The 18,625-nt window shown below is 42.4% G+C and overlaps 1 protein-coding gene across 6 annotated transcripts in view; it reads right to left on the bottom strand.

Annotated features, from left to right (window-relative positions):
* Setx (senataxin) overlaps positions 1–17,388 on the bottom strand; it is a 58,884-nt gene extending 41,496 nt beyond the window's left edge. Inside the window, exons 1-8 of one of the 6 annotated variants that reach the window (XM_030251650.1) lie at positions 17,327–17,388; positions 16,140–16,207; positions 15,013–15,124; positions 13,913–14,102; positions 10,586–10,796; positions 6,945–7,054; positions 1,537–1,756; positions 588–707 (exon numbers count right to left, since the gene is read on the bottom strand). In XM_030251650.1, coding sequence (XP_030107510.1) covers positions 588–707; positions 1,537–1,756; positions 6,945–7,054; positions 10,586–10,796; positions 13,913–14,089 — 838 coding nt within the window. In that variant the 5' untranslated portion in view covers positions 14,090–14,102; positions 15,013–15,124; positions 16,140–16,207; positions 17,327–17,388. Of the gene's footprint in view, positions 1–587; positions 708–1,536; positions 1,757–6,944; positions 7,055–10,585; positions 10,797–13,912; positions 14,103–15,012; positions 15,125–15,426; positions 16,004–16,139; positions 16,208–16,706; positions 16,815–17,326 lie in introns of those variants that run through there. The other 5 variants (XM_006498080.4, XR_001782867.2, XM_006498079.3 and 2 more) reach the window with 5 other exon arrangements.
* Between the last annotated feature and the right edge of the window lie 1,237 nt (positions 17,389–18,625).

Genomic DNA, 18,625 nt, shown 5'->3' with positions numbered 1-18,625 from the left:
ATCCCCGGGTCAGGCTGTGCTAAAGCACTTCCTCGGCATGCCTGAGGCCTCCAGTTCTCTTCTCCACACTCTTATAACCCTAATTCTTTTTTTGTTTTTTGGGTTTTTTTTTTTTTTGGTTTTGCTTTTGTTTTTTGGTTTTGGGTTCTGGTTTTTGTTTTGTTTTTTTTGTTTTGTTTTTTAGTTTTACGAGACAGGGTTTCTCGGTATAGCCCTGGCCGTCCTGGAACTCACTATGTAGACCAGGCTGGCCTCGAACTCAGAAATCCGCCTGCCTCTGCCTCCCAAGTGCTGGGATTAAAGGCATGCGCTACCACTGCCTGGCATAACCCTAATTCTTATAGTGACACAAACTTACTTTTTATATTTTGGCTTTTCAAAACAGGGTTTCTCTGTGTATCCCTGGTTATCCAGGAGCTTTCTCTATAGACTAGGATGGCCTTGAACTTAAGAGATCCATGCCTGCCTCTGCCTTCTAGTGCTAGGATTAAAAGTGTGTGGCATCACTCTGCCTAGTGACACCAACATTTTTAAAAGTACACCATCATAGTATTATTCAAAAGCATTTTGTAAGTAAAGTGTATTACCATCCGATTGCTTCTCCATGGTGTGAAGAATTGATTGCATAAAATCATTTTGCTTGTCTGAGCCCAGCAACAGTGAATCCATGGCTTGCTCCTCAAGAATAGTCAACAACATGCAAATACCTGTAAGATTATTCCAGTTTACCAGATTGCTGTAACAGCACTATACTAAATAGTTGTCTTAGCTAGCAGAAAGAAAGCAGGGCAGCAAGTCAAGCAGCAGACTTCAGCTCCACTCACAGCTGTTGAAGGCTGAGGTACCTACCGCAAGCACCACTCCCCAACAATAGCACTTGACATTTTCTCTGGAAAACAGTTAAGTGATGGGAACCTTGGTAGAAGGTGATTTCTAAGATGACTACCACACAACCTGAATTTCACAAAACTGAAGATGCTTCAAACATTCATACATGTTGTATACAGTTCATATACCACTAAGAAAACTGCTACCAACCATAAAATATATCTTTAAAGAACAGGGATTAATGAAATAGTGACTTGCAAATATCTCTCACAACATGGAAATACTTATACCATTAAAATAAACGAGGTAATAATAATCAACATCAGACTGACACTTCTACTTCAAACAAAAGACTTGCCAGGGTTTGAAAATGTATCTGTATGGAAGGCATTTAGAATAAATGATATTTAATACTTAAGCTAATTTAGCAAAGGAACAAGAACTGGGAACCGCCGGGCGTGGTGGCGCACGCCTTTAATCCCAGCACTCGGGAGGCAGGGGCAGGCGGATTCCTGAGTTCGAGGCCAGCCTGGTCTACAAAGTGAGTTCCAGGACAGCCAGGGCTACAGAGAAACCCTGTCTCAAAAAAACCAAAAAAAACCAAAAAAAAAAAGAACTAGGAACCATGAAAGTTTGTAATAAGAAAATTGCTCAGATTGCTCTGTGCTGAGAACACTAGGGAAGACATGTCCATGTAATAATACTCACCTAGCCAATAGTTTTTGTAGTTGGTAGTATCATACATGTGTGCAGGCAAAAGGATCAGTTTGCCTTTTTCAAGCACAGAAGATGTGTAAATGTCTGGACTTTCCAAAAGCCCCAGCTCAATGACTTTAAAAAGGCAAGTTAAAACTTCCTGTAAGTCATAATAGTCATCTCTGTCCACCTTCCCCAGGTTTCTTGCAGTCAGAATAGCCCATCGCCGAACCTAAGTAATTGTATTATAAATAACATTGTAGGTTCATTAATTCAATGAACAATGAACAAAGAAAATCTCCTAGTTACAGAGTTCAGTAGACTGATCAACCGGGGACTATATTACTGCATATAGACCTTCTTTAATCCTGATTCAAACAAACTACACATCATTTATGAAACAATCATTCTCATTCATTTAAAGACTAGCAGGAACCTGTTCTATGTTAATATCTATTTAACATTTTTATAAGCATTTGGTAATTTTTCCATTTATTCCATCAATCTTTTGTGCTCACTTACATTTTAGATATGTCTATTAGAAGCAATACACTTAAGACTTCTATAAGCCAATCTATTCTTTCATCTGGTTTGATAACACAGATTTGCTCAAACCTATTTTTATGCATGAACTTTTTCCTTTAATACTTTTTTTTAAAAAAGATTTTTTTAAAGACTTTTTTTTTTCTTTTTCTTTTTCTTTTTTTCAAAGATTTCTTCATTTTTTTAAAGATTTTTCCAGGCATTCTTCCTGGAGGCCAGAAGAGGGCATTGGATCCCATTACAGATGGTTGTGAGCCACCATGTGGTTGCTGAGAATTGAACTCAGGACCTCTGAAAGAACAGGCAGTGCTCTTAACCCCTGAGCCATCTCTCCAGCCCCCCAACCCCCGCCTTTAATACTTTTTATTCTTTAAATTTTTCTTATTGTACAAATATATCTTGGTCATTTCCATCTACCACGACCTCCGAGTTCATTTACAGCATGCCTTCTTTTTAAAAAATAATCCACGTTTCCTGTGCCCTTAGGGTGATGCCTTCTGCTTGTTTCAGCTCTCAATCCCATTTATATTTCGGGATACCTAAACCAAGTCAGTGGCATGCACTTTCCTTTTCCTTGGTCTACCCCACCCTCCCCCACAGACCCTTTCTACTTGAAACTTGGTTTGACTCTAACTAAGAAGCCTGGAACTCACTATGTAGATCAGACTGGCCTCTGATGTGTGGCAGCTCCATCCTTCAGCCTCCCAAGCACTACGATTACAGGCTAAAACTACAAGCCCAACCTGAACTCAGATTTTTGGTTTCATTTTTATACAAAGGCTTCTAACATCCACATTAACAATAACCAGCCAACTATGTGTGTTTGCATGATCTCTCAGACTCCTCCTCTACGTGCTGTTTAGTAAAAGTCACTACGTAAAACATCTTCAAGAGCCTTGTATGAGGGCTGGAGAGATGGCTCAGTGGTTAAGAGCACTGACTGCACTTCCAGAGGTCCTGAGTTCAATTCCCAGCAACCACATGGTGGCTCACAACCATCTGTAATGGGATCCGACGCCCTCTTCTGGTGTGTCTGAAGACAGCTACAGTCTACTCAGATACATAAAATAAATATTTTTTAAAGTCCTTGTCTTCTCTCACCCCATGTGAGAAAAGCATTTTTCATATAGTTCTGTTTGTTTTTTGTCATTGTGTGTGTCTGAAGACAGCTGCCTATACTCATATAAATAAAAATAGATTTTTTTTTTCAAATTTTGCTTTGATCCTCCTCTTTCACTATTCTGCACATGTTTGGAGTTGCCTTTCTCTCTCCTGAAATCTTCACAAGTTCTCCATGGTCTTATTTGTTCCAGTGAAGTTGTCTCCACTATTTCCTTATTTTCTTTTTATCTTCTTTAAACTTCTTACATCTATTTTTAACACTACCATCCTTCATATGCATTAAATTTTATCTTCTTTCTAGGATTTGCTCAATCTGGTCTTCACTGAGTATTTTTTTTTTTTTTCCGAGACAGGGTTTCTCTGTATAGCCCTGGCTGTCCTGGAGCTCACTTTGTAGACCAGGCTGGCCTCGAACTCAGAAATCCACCTGCCTCTGCCTCCCAAGTGCTGGGATTAAAGGCGTGCGCCACCACGCCCGGCTAGTAATACATTTTTGAAACATACATATGTACTCATTTTTATTATCACATATCCTAAATCCCTTTTCTCTTAAGATAGGGTCTTCTGTTTATCCCCAGCTGACCTAGAACTTGCTGCATAGCTGAGAATGACCTGAACTTTTCCACTCCCAAGTGCTAACTAATATTACGTAAGTGTGCACTACTACCATGGGTGGTTTGTGCCATGAAAGGGATCAACATCAGGGATTTATGCATACTAGACAAGCACTCTGACGGAGCTATGTCCCCAAGGATTTAGTGCCCAGGTCAGAAAGCAGTAGCAAACAGGTCAAGGCTGCATTTTCCCTCCATGAGCCTGAGGAGGCACAATATTAAAGTCATCAGAGGTACTAAGCTGGTCCCCAGATACCTATCAGTGTCTTAAGCATCAGTGCTCTGTACTGCCCTGATTTCATTCCTATCTCTACTTCAACAGAACTTTGAATTCAGGAATGTGAACAAGTAGTGCTTACCCATAGCAACAAGAACAACTAAAAGCAAAACCTTATACCTTTCCCATCTTATCTATAGCCAGAGAGCAGGGAGGGATCTTACCCTTTCATAACACAACCCAACAGACCTTTTCAGCCCAGAGTTTGTCCCAGTTCTCTCAAGTTCTTCAGAAGTTGATCTTAACAGAGAAGCCAACAGAGCTGGTTTCAACAGTACATCTCAACATCTATTTTATGTTTTTCAGATTTAGTTTTTAAGTTCTGTTACATGGAGGGATTCTGTGTTCCCCTCACCTATAACCAGCCCTCTTTCTAGCTACACATTTGGGACTGACTCCAGCAGTACTCAGTCCAACTACATAACCAAGTTTAGCATCAGCAGCTTAGGATGTCTTGTCTTTGGTCACACAAAATGTTCTATGAACTTAGTCATCAAGCTGCAAGTGTTTGGCCCAGTACATGGCTATGATGAGACCTGTATCTCAGATTTGGAACCTGAAATGTCCTCTAAAGACGCAGGTGCTACAGAGCTTAGTTTATAGGCTCAGTTACAGAGCATTGCCTAGTGTGCCTAAGGCCCAACAACAACAAAAACTCTTCAACACTATCAAGAAGAGGTAGAACCTTTAAACAACAGGGCCTGTAGGCAGCTCATCAGGACATGGAGTATGCCTTCAGTCAGAATTGCAGGACAGGGCTTCTTTTTCACTCTTACCATGAGATAAGTGGTTTTGCTCTGCCACATACCTGCCCCAACCATGAGGTACTACCACAGGTTCAAAGCTTCATGGGTAACTGTGTTCTTGGAACAAAATCTCAACAGTGCCAAAAAACCCTCCTTTACAAAGTGAAATATCTCTAGCATTTATTACAGTAGTAGAAAGCTAACATAGCTGCTTTTTTCCTGTAGGTACTTGCTTTTAAAAGCTAGTAAGCTGGGTATAGTGTTCTATACCTTTAATTCCAGCACTCAAGAACCAAAGTCAGGTGAAATCTCTGTGAGTTCAAGGCCAGCACGGTCTACAGTGACCATCTCAAAAAAAAAAAAAACCCACCAGGCAGTGGTGGCACACGCCTTTAATCCCAGCACTTGGGAGGCAGAGGCAGGTGGATTTCTGAGTTTCTGAGGCCAGCCTGGTCTACAGAGAGAGTTCCAGGACAGCCAGGGCTATACAGAGAAACCCTGTCTCAAAAAAAAACAAAAATAATAAATAAAAAATAAAATAAAAAAGTAAAAAATTAAAAAATAAAAACCCAGCATCAATAAGCTTCTTGTATTTTTGTCAACTTTCACAGGGGTTCTGGTTGTCTTCTGGAGTATATTTCTAATACCATGTATAACAAATTCCTTAGGGTCTAGTCTACAAGATTCTATCACTTATTATGCTTTTCTATTGCTGGACCATAGAAACACCTAGCCTGACTGCCTCACTTCCTCTTTGGGGACTTTTCCTACCATTTGTTTAGAAAGAAAGAAACTGATTCACTATCATTTTGACTAAAAGTCTATTGCTATGCTCCTTTTTTTTTTTCCTGAGACAAGGTCTCACTGTGTAGCTGACTGTCCTGGAATTAATGTAGACCAAACTGGCCTTAAACTCAGAAATCTACCAGCCTCTGCCCCCTGAGTGCTGGCATTAAAGGTGTGTACTACTACACCCTGCAGTATGTGTACAAGCAAAACATCTTTTCTTGCCATTATTTTGGCAAAACAGACTTTTCAGCAATTGCCGTAAAGTATTGACTCCATTCTAACTGCTGGTGTACATGGAACTGTATGTGTAGGCTGTCTCACGATCTGTTTCTATGCTCAGGGGTGACGTAAAATATTGACTCCATTCTAACTGCTGGTGTACATGGAACTGTATGTGTAGGCTGTCTCACGACCTGTTTCTATGCTCAGGGGTGACATAAAGTATTGACTCCATTCTAACTGCTGGTGTACATGGAACTGTATGTGTAGGCTGTCTCACGGCCTGTTTCTATGCTTAGGGGCGATCTCTGCATCTGTTCTTGGCCACTCTCTGAATTTTATCTTTCTCATCTCTAGCACCTTGGAATTTTTCTTGCTCCAACCTATCCCCTATAATTGCACCCCTTCAATCCCACTTATTAGCAAAATTAATATTTCAATGCCATTTCCATGTATCTCAGCAACAAAGTGAGACTCTTCTATTAGTTCAGTTTGATACTATGCTGGTTAATTTTGTCAACCTAACACAAACCTAGAAATATTTCGAAAGAAGAAATCTCAATTTAAAAACAAAAAAGTCTGTGGTACCATTTTAATGACTGACATGGGAGGGCTGAGCCCACTATGGGTGGTATCTCTTCTCCCCCTAGACAGATGGCTCTGGATTGTACATGAAAGTATGCTAAGAAAGGCAGTAAGTAGTATTCCTCCATGGTATCTGCTTCAGATCCTGCTTCCAGGCTCCTGATTTCCTTTGATAGACTGTGATGTGGCAGTATATTATGAACCAAATCCTTTCCTTCCTTCCAAAGTTGCTCTGACCAGTACTTTATCACAGCAACATAAACCCTCACTGGGACAGACACGCTGAAAGACAAACTACTTTTCTTGTCTTTTAAACTCAAGTATCACCTATCAGCAAGTATTCTCCTGCCCTCTTAAATTCACGACACTCCCAATAATATACTGGTCTACCTAAATGCACAAATATAAAAAGAGTAAAAACCTTAACCAATATTTTAAACAAAATACATACTAAATCTATAATTAAAGCTATCTAACACGTACAAAGTAAAGCCAATACTAACACTGCCTACCACTCACACTCACCATTTCATTGGGATGAACCAAAAACAAATAGATGCCTGGATATTTGTCAAAAACCTGAAAGGAGCAATTGTTTTGTTCCATTCGGCAAAGCGCTTCCACACACAGTTCATCTAGATAGAAAGATAACAAATGATTAAATTTTGGGCCTCAAGAGGCTAAAAATGGCTCTTAGGTTATTTTGTAAATAAACGTTAATCATTTTTTTTTAACAAGGCATTAAAAACTCTTATGCTCACGCCTTTAATCCCAGCTCTCAGGAGGCAGAGGCAGGCGGATTTCTGAGTTTGAGTCCAGCCTGGTCTACAGAGTTTAATTGCAGGACAGCCAGGGCTACACAGAGGAACCCTGTCTCAGGGGAAGGGGGGGAAAAAAACCACCCTTATGCTGCAATTGTTGGTAAGACCAATATTTACCTATTTATTATATACACACACATATACATATTTATATATGTATGTAAATATATGTACATATATGTATGTGTATATGTATATATATATGTGTGTGTATATATATATATTTTTTTAATGCTGGAAATCAAATCTAGTTCTTAAAACACGCTAGGCAAACTACTACTGAGTTACATTCCAGCTCTGAAAGACTTTTCATTGTGATTATGAATGGAATTTACTAAAACATGTATTTATATTTTCGGTAATTATTTCCAACATATCTCAGTAGCATGGTTACAGGTCCAGTATCTTGCACCTGGACTAAAGTTAAAACAAGGGAACGTCTTCTCCTAATGGATAGTCATCTCATCTGCATTTATTAATCAATTAACTTTCTCTATCAGATTTAAAAAATCAATTTAAATCAACTTTAATTTTTAAGCCAAGCTTCAAAAAAATACTATACTAATAACAAGCTAGCTTTGGAGGACGATTTTTTTTTTTTTTTGGTTTTTCGAGACAGGGTTTCTCTGTATCGCCCTGGCTGTCCTAGAACTCACTCTGTAGCCCAGGCTGGCATTGAACTCAGAAATCCACCTGCCTGGGAAGGATTAAAGGCGTGCGCCACCACGCCAAACTTGGAGGATGATTTATGACTCCATCAGCTTACTGGGAACTGCTGCAATACTTTTTTATACATGAAAGTATAAACAATCTTCAAGCTTATATACACTTTAATGGATTTTTAAATTTTTTAAATATCTTTATGTATATGAATATTTTGCCTGCACGCATGTTTGCACACCAAAAAGATCTGTGCCCACAGAGATCAGAACAGGATGGGCTGTCAGATCCCGAAGAGTCTGGAGTTACTGATAGTTGTGAGCTGCCATGCAGGACCTGGAAACTGAATAAGTCTTCTACAAGAGCAGGAAGTGCACTTAACTGCGGGGCTATCTCTCCAGCCCTGGCATTCATCTATGGATACATTTGGTTTTTTTTTTTTAAATAAATGTTTAAAGGGCATAAGAAATGGCTCAGGTGTTGAAAGCCAAAGCACTGACTACTCTTCCAGAGGACCTGGAATTTGACTCCAAGCACCTGCATGGTGGCTCACAACGATCTTTAATTTAACTCCAGTTCCAAAGGGTCAAACATCTTCCAAACTCTTTGGGTCCTTGCGTATATGAAGTGGATAGACATACATGCAGACAAAATATTCATACACAGAAAAAAATATTAAGTGAAAATGTTTAAAAGATCTTCAGTTTAAAAACCAAATTACTTGGAATATAGTAATGTATCTAATCAAAAAGAAGTACTTGGGGCCTGGCGGTGGTGGCGCACGCCTTTAATCCCAGCACTTGGGAGGCAGAGGCAGGCGGATTTCTGAGTTCAAGGCCAGGCTGGTCTACAAAGTGAGTTCCAGGACAGCCAGGGCTATACAGAGAAACCCTGTCTCGAAAAACCAAAAAAAAAAAAAAAAAAAGTACTTGGTGACATAAGCCTATAATGCCAACATCCCAGAGGGATTCACCAATCTCTAGAGATCAAGGCCAGCATGATTTACATGGTCAGTACTAGTGTAGCCAGGGCTACAAGGAGAGACCCTGTTTCAAAAAGACTTTAATTAAAGGAAAATAAAAAATATCACAGTAAAATAAAAACTGCATAAAGTGTGTATTTTATAGTGCAAGTCACATAGCAAAAAAAAAAGGTATAGATGGGCCGGGTGGCAGGAGCCTGTAAATCCCATATCCTGGGGAGGCTGAAGTGAAAGGATCTCAAATTCAAAGCCTGCCCAAGCTACAGAGTGAATTCAAGGCCAGCCTGGCAACTTAGTGACATGCTGTCTCAAAACAGACAATACTAAGAAGGCTAGAGAGGGGCTGGAGAGATGGCTCAGCCTTAAAGATCACTGGCTGCTCTTCCAGAGGTCCTGACTTCAATTCCCAGCAACCACATGGTGACTCACAGCCATCTGTAATGGGATCCAATGCCCTCTTTTGGTGTGTCTGACAGCTACAGTGTACTCACATATAATAAATAAATAAAGGCAGCTAGGGATATAGAGTGCTTGCCTAAGGTGTGCAGAATTCTGGGTTCAATCCCCAGTACAACACCAAAACAAACACCCATGTGTGTGCAGAGAGACTATTTTGGATTAAGAAAAAAATGTAACCAACTCAATGTGTTGTCATTAGTCACTCTAATACAAACTGGCCACGGCCACATACCACATTTGTAACTATTGAGCATACTGTATGTCCTAATGTGTTCTTTACACCTGGTATATATGTTGGCCCACACTTCTTCCAACTCAGGAGGCTAAGCTAGGACTTTGATTTCGAGGCCATCCTGGATGGACAGAGAGTCATAGTAAGAAATGCAAACGCAGCAAAACCTGCCTATTGTAGAACCTATTTGGATGGGTATACCATGCTCGCTCCAATTTGTCTGAAAACAAAGTATTAAGTCTTTTTTTTTTGGTAAAGAATTATTTTATTTTATTTTATTTTATTTATATGAGTACACTGTCACTGTCTTCAGACACACCAGATGAGGGCATCAGATCCCATTACAGATGGTTGTGAGCTACCATGTGGTTGCTGGAAATTGAACTCAGGACCTCTGGAAGAGCAGCCATTACTCCTAACCCCTGAACCATCTCTCCAGTTCCCACAAAATATGGAGTATTCTAACTATATATTAAAGCCAAATGATTTTCATCTCAGATAAACAAATTTAAAAAAAATGTTTTTTGTACCAAAGGCCTCACACATATACCAAGCTAATTAAGTACTCTGCCATTAAGCTATACTCAGACTAGTTTTTTACATGTATTATTTTATGTGTTTGTGTGTGTACCAGTATATATACCCAAGTACATATGTTTATGTATATCACATGACTGTGATATATGCCCATATAAGCCACAAGAGGGCATTAAATCTCCTGGAGCTGTAGTTATGAGATATGTGGCTGGTGATCAAACCCAGGTCTTCTGCAAAAGTAGTAGGTGTCTTAACCACCAGGCCATGTCTCCAGGCCCAACAGACCCCAATTACGTTTAAATATTTTATGTGTATAAGTTTTTGTATGTATAAGTTTGTGCACCAGGTGTGTACCACCATGTAGGTGCTGGAAATTGAACCCAGATCCTTTGGAAGAGCTGTCATGCTCTTAAATGCTATAGCATTTCTTCAGTCTCAACTCCAACTCTTAAACTTATACACCCAAGATACTCACTAACACGCTCATGCAGAAGCAAGTAAGGGTACTTCAGTATTTCAAAAAGAGGAACTCGAAGCTTATTTTCAAAATCTTGGCCACTACAGTCAAACAGCTGTTCCTCTCCATTGTTGTCTACTATATATAAATCATCGTCATCTTCAGCTTCTGCCTTCATGGACTTCTCAAAGTGACTTACGAGGCGTAAGGTTTCTAGCTCCCATAAAACCTGCAGAAGGATGAAAACAGGCAATATTTTTTATCCTAACAAAATACGCTATGTGTGAATCTTTCCTATGGAAAACTGCCTGGAGGTGCTGGCGTGTACTTTTACTCCCAGCACTCAGGAAGCAGAGGCAGGAGGATCTCTGTGAGTTCAAGGGAAGCCTGGTCTACAGTGAGTTCCAGGACAGCCAGGGCTACACAGAGAAACCCTGTCTTGAAGAAATGAGAAGCTTAAAGTAGCACCCATCACACAGACATAACTTGGAACTAAAGGTTAGCAAGGCAGTGAGTACTGAGGTCTCACCTAATGTTTGAATTCCCAATGCAGGTAAAAGTTGTTTACATGATTGCAGTCCAAAAAATACTAGATGTATCTGAATTTAGTTTGAAAAAGCAAATATGGTTTAAGAGGTGTGATGTAGCTCAGGAGTTAGGTACTCACTCACCTAGCCAGCATGAAACTCGTGTTCCATGCCTAGCATAGATAGACTTGAGTGTGATGATACATACCTGAAACCCAAACACTGGAGAGGCAGAGGCAAAAGAACCAGAAGAACTCAAGAGCACCACCAGCTCTATAGAGAATTTGAAGGCAGTGTGAGCTAAACACCCTATCTCAAACAAAAAAGATTTCTCTTGACACCAACAACTTAGCTATATAAGTTTTGGAAATAAGGCTTAACTTTCAGCCTATCTTGGCTTTTACCATGCCTTCCTCACTAAGCACATCTAGCTTTTGCCTAAGATATGATGTGCTACTCTTCCTTTTACTTGAACACTTTACACCACTATAGGTGGACTAACTTCACAAGGGTTATCTCAGGAACTAAGGAAGCCTAAGGAGATGGAAAGAGACAGGAGCTGTCTAGTCAATGAAGCAGGTAGGATTCACACATTCACTGATTAGAGCACTCCTACTTTACAAGTGTGATTCATGGCACTCCAAAACAGTTACAATAATAACTTCAGTAATGGGTGATCACAAATCATCACATCTGACAATGAAATAGGAGCATTACAAAAGGTACTACAGAAACAGGATGTGAGTCCATGCTCCTAGAAAAGTGGCATTGAGATTTGTTAATAAACCTCCAACTTATAAAAGCCAAACAAGACACACATATATGAACTAAAACGTCCCCAAACATGGTCCTTCAGCCCATGTACTGAGAATAAGAGACACATTACCCTGCCCTCCTGCTACACATCTATGAACTATAAGCTATTCCAAATGAAAGGAGAAGCTTCTGTTGCTTCTTTGTCAAACACATGAAAGCAGGCCATTCATCTCGTGCACGCCTGAATGCCAGTACTCACAAGGTGGAGACCAGTAGATGGGAAGTTCAAAGTCATTCGTGGCTACTTAGTATGTAGCTAGTTTTATTTCAAAGTGTGTGTGTGGGGGGGGGGGGCAGCACTGTTCCTTAAATTTAAATTTAAGTTTACACACAAATAGGTTGGATAGTTTGAACATAAACATCAGGGATGGGAAGATGCTCAGTCAGTGAAGTGATTTCCTTGAGGATCTGAATTTATTTCTTGTCTTAGTCAGGGTTTCTTTTTTTTTTTTTTTAAGATTTTTATTTATGGGCGTGGTGGCGCATGCCTTTAGTCCCAGCACTCCGGAGGCAGAGGCAGGCAGATTTCTGAGTTCGAGGCCAGCCTGGTCTACAAAGTGAGTGCCAGGACAGCCAGGGCTACACAGAGAAACCCTGTCTCGAAAAACAAAACAAAACCAAACAAACAAAAAAAAAGATTTTTATTTATTATTATATCTAAGTACACTATAGCTGTCTTCAGATGAACCAGAAGAGGGCGTCAGATCTCGTTATGGATGGTTGTGAGGTACCATGTGGTTGCTGGGATTTGAACTCGGGACCTTCAGAAGAGCAGTCGGTGCTCTTAACCACTGAGCCATCTCTCCAGCCCTAGTCAGGGTTTCTATTCCTGAACAAGAAGCAAGTTGAGGAGGAAAGGGTTTATTCAGCTTACACTTCCATACTGCTGTTCATCACCAAGGAAGTCAGGACTAGAACTCAAGCAGGTCAGGAAGCAGGAGTTGATGCAGAAGCCATGGAGGGATATTTCTTACTGGCTTGCTTCCCTGGCTTGCTCAGCTTGCTTTCTTATAGAACCCAGGACTAACAGCCCAGGGATGGCACCACTCACAAGGGGCCCTCCCTGCTTAATCACTGAGAAAATGCTTTTACAGCTGGATCTCATGGAAACATTATCTCACATGAAGCTCCTTTCTCTGTGATAACTCCAGCCTGTATCAAGTTGACACACAAAACCAGCCAGTACATTTTCCTAGCTTATATAAAAAAAAAAACTGGGGGGCTGGAGAGATGGCTCATTGGTTAAGAGCACCGACTGCCCTTCTGAAGGTCCTGAGTTCAAATCCCAGCAACCACATGGTACCTCACAATCATCCGTAATGCGATCTGACGCCCTCTTCTGGTACATCTGAAGACAGCTACAGTGTGCTTAGATATAATAAATCTTTAAAAAAAAAACCAAAAACAAGAACAAAAACAAAACTGGGTGCACCAGCATCTGTCTGTAATCCCAGTACCAGGCTAAGACAGAGAGATCCCTGGAACTTGGTGGTCAACCATTCTACCTGAATTATTCAATTGAGACCCTGTTTCAAAAACTAAGGTGGAGCTCAATCAAGGAAGACACCCAACATCAATCTCTGCTTCTTGTTCTCTCTTCCTCCCTTCCCCCTCCCACCCCTTCCAACCCCCCACTGAGCAGTGGTGGTGCACACCTTTAATCCCAGCACTTAGGAGGCAGAGGCAGGCAGATTTCTGAGTTCAAGGCCAGCCAGGTCTACAGAGTGAGTTCCAGGACAGCCAGGGCTACACAGAGAAACCCTGTCTCGAAAAACTAAAAAAAAATTTATAACAAAATAACTGCAACTGACAGATCATGAAACTGCACTTTTAAGTTTCAATTCAAGCCCAAAGTAGTCACAGCATCTGTTATATACTGGGGTGCTAGGTGCTGGAGTGGGACTAGATTTCAACACTTTAGTTAGGATCAAATTTCCCTGAATGCTTCCTTCCGACAGTAAGCTCCACTTTGTCTTCCTGTTTAAGAGCTACTGCAAATTACCTCGTGCAAGAACGGCACCTCATCTCTGGCTCGGTGGTACTCAGCCACACACTCTAAGCAGTAGCAGAGGTCTTCATCAGCTGTCTGAAATTCACTTGACCCAGTGCTAGATGCATAGCGCTTTAGGACATCAATGGTGGAAGACCCACCTGGAGTACACCAACAGCATGTGCTCATGCTGCACCTGTAGCTAAAAAGAACAAGGGACACTTACAGAAAATTTAACACTCAAGACTTACTCTTTACGACTTTCTACTTCATCTAGAAACTGCCTCCACAGCCAAAATACTCTGTTGGTCCATCTTAACTGATTAAACCCAAATCTGAAAGCAAGGCAGAGGTGAAGCACAGTAGCAGAGTAGGGGTCATGCAAAGGAGTTGAGGCTTGGTACCATGAAGAGAGCCTATGAGAGGCTATTGGTGAAGCCTAGCTACAGCGGAACAGTGTTTTGGAGATGCCAGTACCATGAGATGACCAGAAGAACAGCAGAAAAAGTGGAGTATAGGCATCTGGAGCCTAGAGGACAAGGTATGGGCTGGAGAGATGCCTCAGGGGTTAAAAGCACAGGATGCTCTTCCAGAGGTCCCAGGTTCAATTCCCGGTAACGACCAGTCCAGGAGATCTGACACCCTCACACAGACACATGCAGGCAAAACACCAATATGCATAAAAAGTAAATTATTAAAAAAATAAATATTTCACTAAGTGCTCCATTGAGAGTGCTGACACCAACTCCATCTCTAGAGCAGTAACCTCAGGATCACCTTGTCCCTCTCCTCTGCTGCATCTGAGTCTAGCACTCCTCCTTTCTTGAGTCTTCCTATTCTTTCATCATTTGCCCGAATTACTAAGTCTAATCTCTCTGCCTCACCTGACCTACCTCCAAAAATTCCTAACAAAATGCTGCCAGAGGTTACTGCACACATTAGACTTATTTTAAAAAAAAAATTAAAGATTTGTTTTATTTATATGAGTACAGTGTAGCTATCTTCAGACACACCAGAAGAGGGCATGTCAAGGTATGGATCTATGCCACATTTTTAACTCTAGTACTTATCAAATAACTAAAAAAGAAGTTATTGTTTAATAAGACAATTACCTTGACCAAGGTCCTACAGAGAAGTGATGCTCTTTGTGATTGCTGGGCTTATCTGTGAGATGTGGCTCTGCATTCAGACAGATTCACACTTTGGCCCCCAAAAAGAACATTTCTGAAATTAAAATAAAAACTGATAAAATGTCCCTTACATTATGCATCTCACCTGGGCCTTGTGTCATCTAATGAGTTACCTAGGTCAGGTTAGATCCACACACTACTGGGGGGAACGGCTTAACACTGATCCCCCCCCCCAACTTCCCTAGGGACTGTTCTCCTCCAGGGGCCAAATAGGCACTTGATCACATCCGCTGTGGGCGTACGGGAGGCTGTCCACACCGCAACGCCTGGTACGGCGGGGAGGGCGTCCGGGTGCCCATGCGGAAGCGACGCCAGGACAGAGGGTCGGATCCTTACCCGGGAGGCCTCCCTCGCCCCGAAGCTAAGGGTCCTCGCTGTACATCGTTGCCCAGGGCCGGCGGTGCTGATGCCAGAACAGCAGAGATCCGGGGGCGGGCCTCGCTTGCAGGAAACACCAAGCGCTGCCCGCCCTTGGTAGCAGCGGCAAGCCGCCGCTCTCACCAAACGCAGCTCTCCAGAAGGGTCACAGCAGGCGCCCGCTCCCGCAGGCCGCGCGCAAGTTCCCAACGGCAGTAAGCCGCGCGCCCCTCACCGCGCACGCGCTCTCCTCTCCTGCTCGTTCGCCCGCTCGCGGCTTGTCCGCGGCGCGTCTCACCCCGGCTAGGCCCGGCTGCAGCGCGCTAACCCACCTCCATGCCCCCCGCTAGAACAGCAGACGGAAGGGCAAGGCGACGCCCAACGCCCAACCCGCCGCTGCCGCGAGAGCGGACCCCGCCCTCAGCCCGCCCCCGCCAGAGCCGGCTTGTTGTGGTACACCAAGGGGGCGGACCATGGGGGCGGACGGGAGGTGGAAAGTGCAGCAGCGGGGAACAACCGGCCTGACCGCTGAGTGGCGTCACTTCCGGAACGAGGGGGGTAAGTCCGACCAATCAAGGACTCCCGTCCAAAGGAGCGGTAAATTAGCCGAGGAGCCTGTCCCCGCCCCTTTCCTCGTCCCGCCCCCTTTCTCACCCCGCCCCTTCCCCGACCCTCTTCGGGGAGATGCTTACCTGCTGGTTCCCTTTGGGCTCTTCCGCTCCCCAACGTCCGCGACGTCTGTCACGTTTCCGTCCGAAACCTAAACAATAAAATGTGTGCGTGATTCTGCAAGGGCGCCCCAAGTCGAGGGCTCTGCCCGTTTCCGACCCAGAACAGGCTCCGATAATGGAACACAGTCATGTCAGATTTCCCAAAGGACAGTTGGGTGGCCCAAAACCTCTCCTCCTCAAAAACGGAATTTAGGAAAAAAACAAATCACTTTACAAGCCCGGCAGCCTGTGGTCCCTGTACTCAGAAGGCTTAAAGCCAGCGCATCCAGGCCCAAAGGCCAGCCTCGTACAGAAAGCGATTTCGAGGCCTACATTACATTCACCAAAATTTTAAAATTAAAATAATTCTTTTTTTTAAAAAGGAAAGGGTGTGATGAGGTTTCAACTCCAGACCTGGAGGTCAGCGATTTGGAGGCCTAAATTAACCAAAAATTAAAAGTTAACATTCTTTCTTTTTCTTTTTTTTTTTTTCCTTTTTTTTTTTTTTTTAAAGGAAAGTGTGCAAGAAAGTAACTCAGGAGCACTCACCTGTCACACTGTAACACTGGGTTCCATTGCCAACGCCACAGAAAAGAACAAGGCTCTTAGAGGTGGCAGGTGGGTCAGAGACCTTCCTACCCTGGAGAACCTTAACGCAGAATGAGAAGCCAGCGCCTGAAGCACGAGGGTAAAGCTCTAAGGAACGTTCCAGAAAAGGGGGTGTGGTTTATAAGGCAGCAGATGACCGTTAGAGGGGCTTTAGCCAATCAGGAAGCGGCAGTTGAAGCTGACCGTTATTTTCTCCCCCCCCCCTTTTTTTTCATTTCGTCAAAGGTTTCTATCAAAATCAAAGTTGCAGAAAGTGGTTTCAAACTAGAAGCACTATATGTATGCATGGTTTTTAAAGTAACACATTTATGATAGTTTTTTTTTAAACAAGACTCTTGATAGCTAACTGAAATTTTCAGAAATGAGGGGAAATGATAGAAACTACCCGCAGTTCCTTGTCCCTGATGATACAGATCCTGGCAGAATTCGTAACCCAGATTTCAGACTTCAGCAATATACCATGCTTTATTCGTGAAAGGACATAAATGCTAAGTTACTCTTGAGTGTAAGAAACACAAGTCTGACGCTGGAGCGAGAGCTCAGCAGTTAGGAACACTTACTGATCTTCCAGAGGACCCAGAGTTAATTTTCTAGCGCCACATTGCAGTTCACATCTGTCTGAAACTTCGGTCCTAAGTGATGAGAACAGATGCCCTTCTCTGGGGCCGGCAATGGGTGCACATACAAGCAGGCAAAACACTCCTACACATAAAGATGAAATAAAAAGCAAATATATAATAATTACAAATAAGTATTACGTTACATTATATTTTTAGAATTATATAACATAAAATATAAATAATATATACACATGTGATTTGCTATAGAATAACTTAGGCCTGGATACCCTCCAAAATAATTATAAGGTGCACAAAAATGTTTTGACTTATGAAATCAGGACAAAACAAAAAAAGGTATAGACTAGCAAAGATGTTTTCCTTGTAATAGTATATTTGCCTTTATACCAACAGTAATAAACATGGTCTTTGCTACTTCTGTGGATTAAAATGAAGACATTTTCTGCAGCCCACAAAATGTGTACTTCCATCCAAGCTTCTTGGCTATTTCTTTAATCTTCCCACCCTTGTTTTTTCTACAAACAATAGAACAAGTCCAACAAACTTTTAACTTTGCATGATTAGATTTTAGATTTTACCCTCAGTCGTAGTAGCACTTAGGAGATGGAGGCAGGAGGATCACCAGGAGTTCCAGGTAAGCAGGGGCTATAGAATGAATTCCAAGCCACATAGGATGCAGAATGAGACCCTATCTCAAAAAGCTAACTAGGAGTTTGCGGGGCCAGATGCCCCAGTCCCACAGAGAAGATCCATACCGCTCTCAGCCTTGGCTGGAGGAGCTTCTTTTTGCAGTGGGTGACCGTCAATGCAGAGACTCATAACTGGTCAACGTGCCTGGTGTAAATGAGTTCTCAGGTGCAGGGAGTCATCTGCATCAACCTCCCTCTAGCCAAGCTCAAAGAAGGCAAAAAGAATGTAAGAACTGGCAGACAGGAAGGAGAGCTGTGATGCTGACTTCCGGACATGACTGGTGGATGCATGAGATCACAGCATATGTGCTTACCAGCACAGCAGGAAGCCAGTCAGAATTCCAGCACTGATGGGGGTGGGTAGGGATCCCAAAGCCCCACCCTTATCAGAGGAGCTACTGGCAGTTGATGGCAGTTGAAGAAGAGAAGGTTCACTATCCTTTGGGAGGATGGGACTGTTGGGAGCTTGCTTGTTCCCTGGTGGATGGCCACACACCTATGTGAACGTGGGTGGCTCTAACCAGCTCAGGATGATTAGTAGCAACAAATAAAAATAAAGAGGATATGAAGCTGGGGAGGAGGGGGCAATAGG

The sequence above is a fragment of the Mus musculus genome, chromosome 2, assembly GCF_000001635.26.
Source record: "Mus musculus strain C57BL/6J chromosome 2, GRCm38.p6 C57BL/6J".
NCBI classification, from domain to species: Eukaryota; Metazoa; Chordata; class Mammalia; order Rodentia; family Muridae; genus Mus; species Mus musculus.
This window is presented reverse-complemented; position numbering and strand designations above follow the sequence as displayed.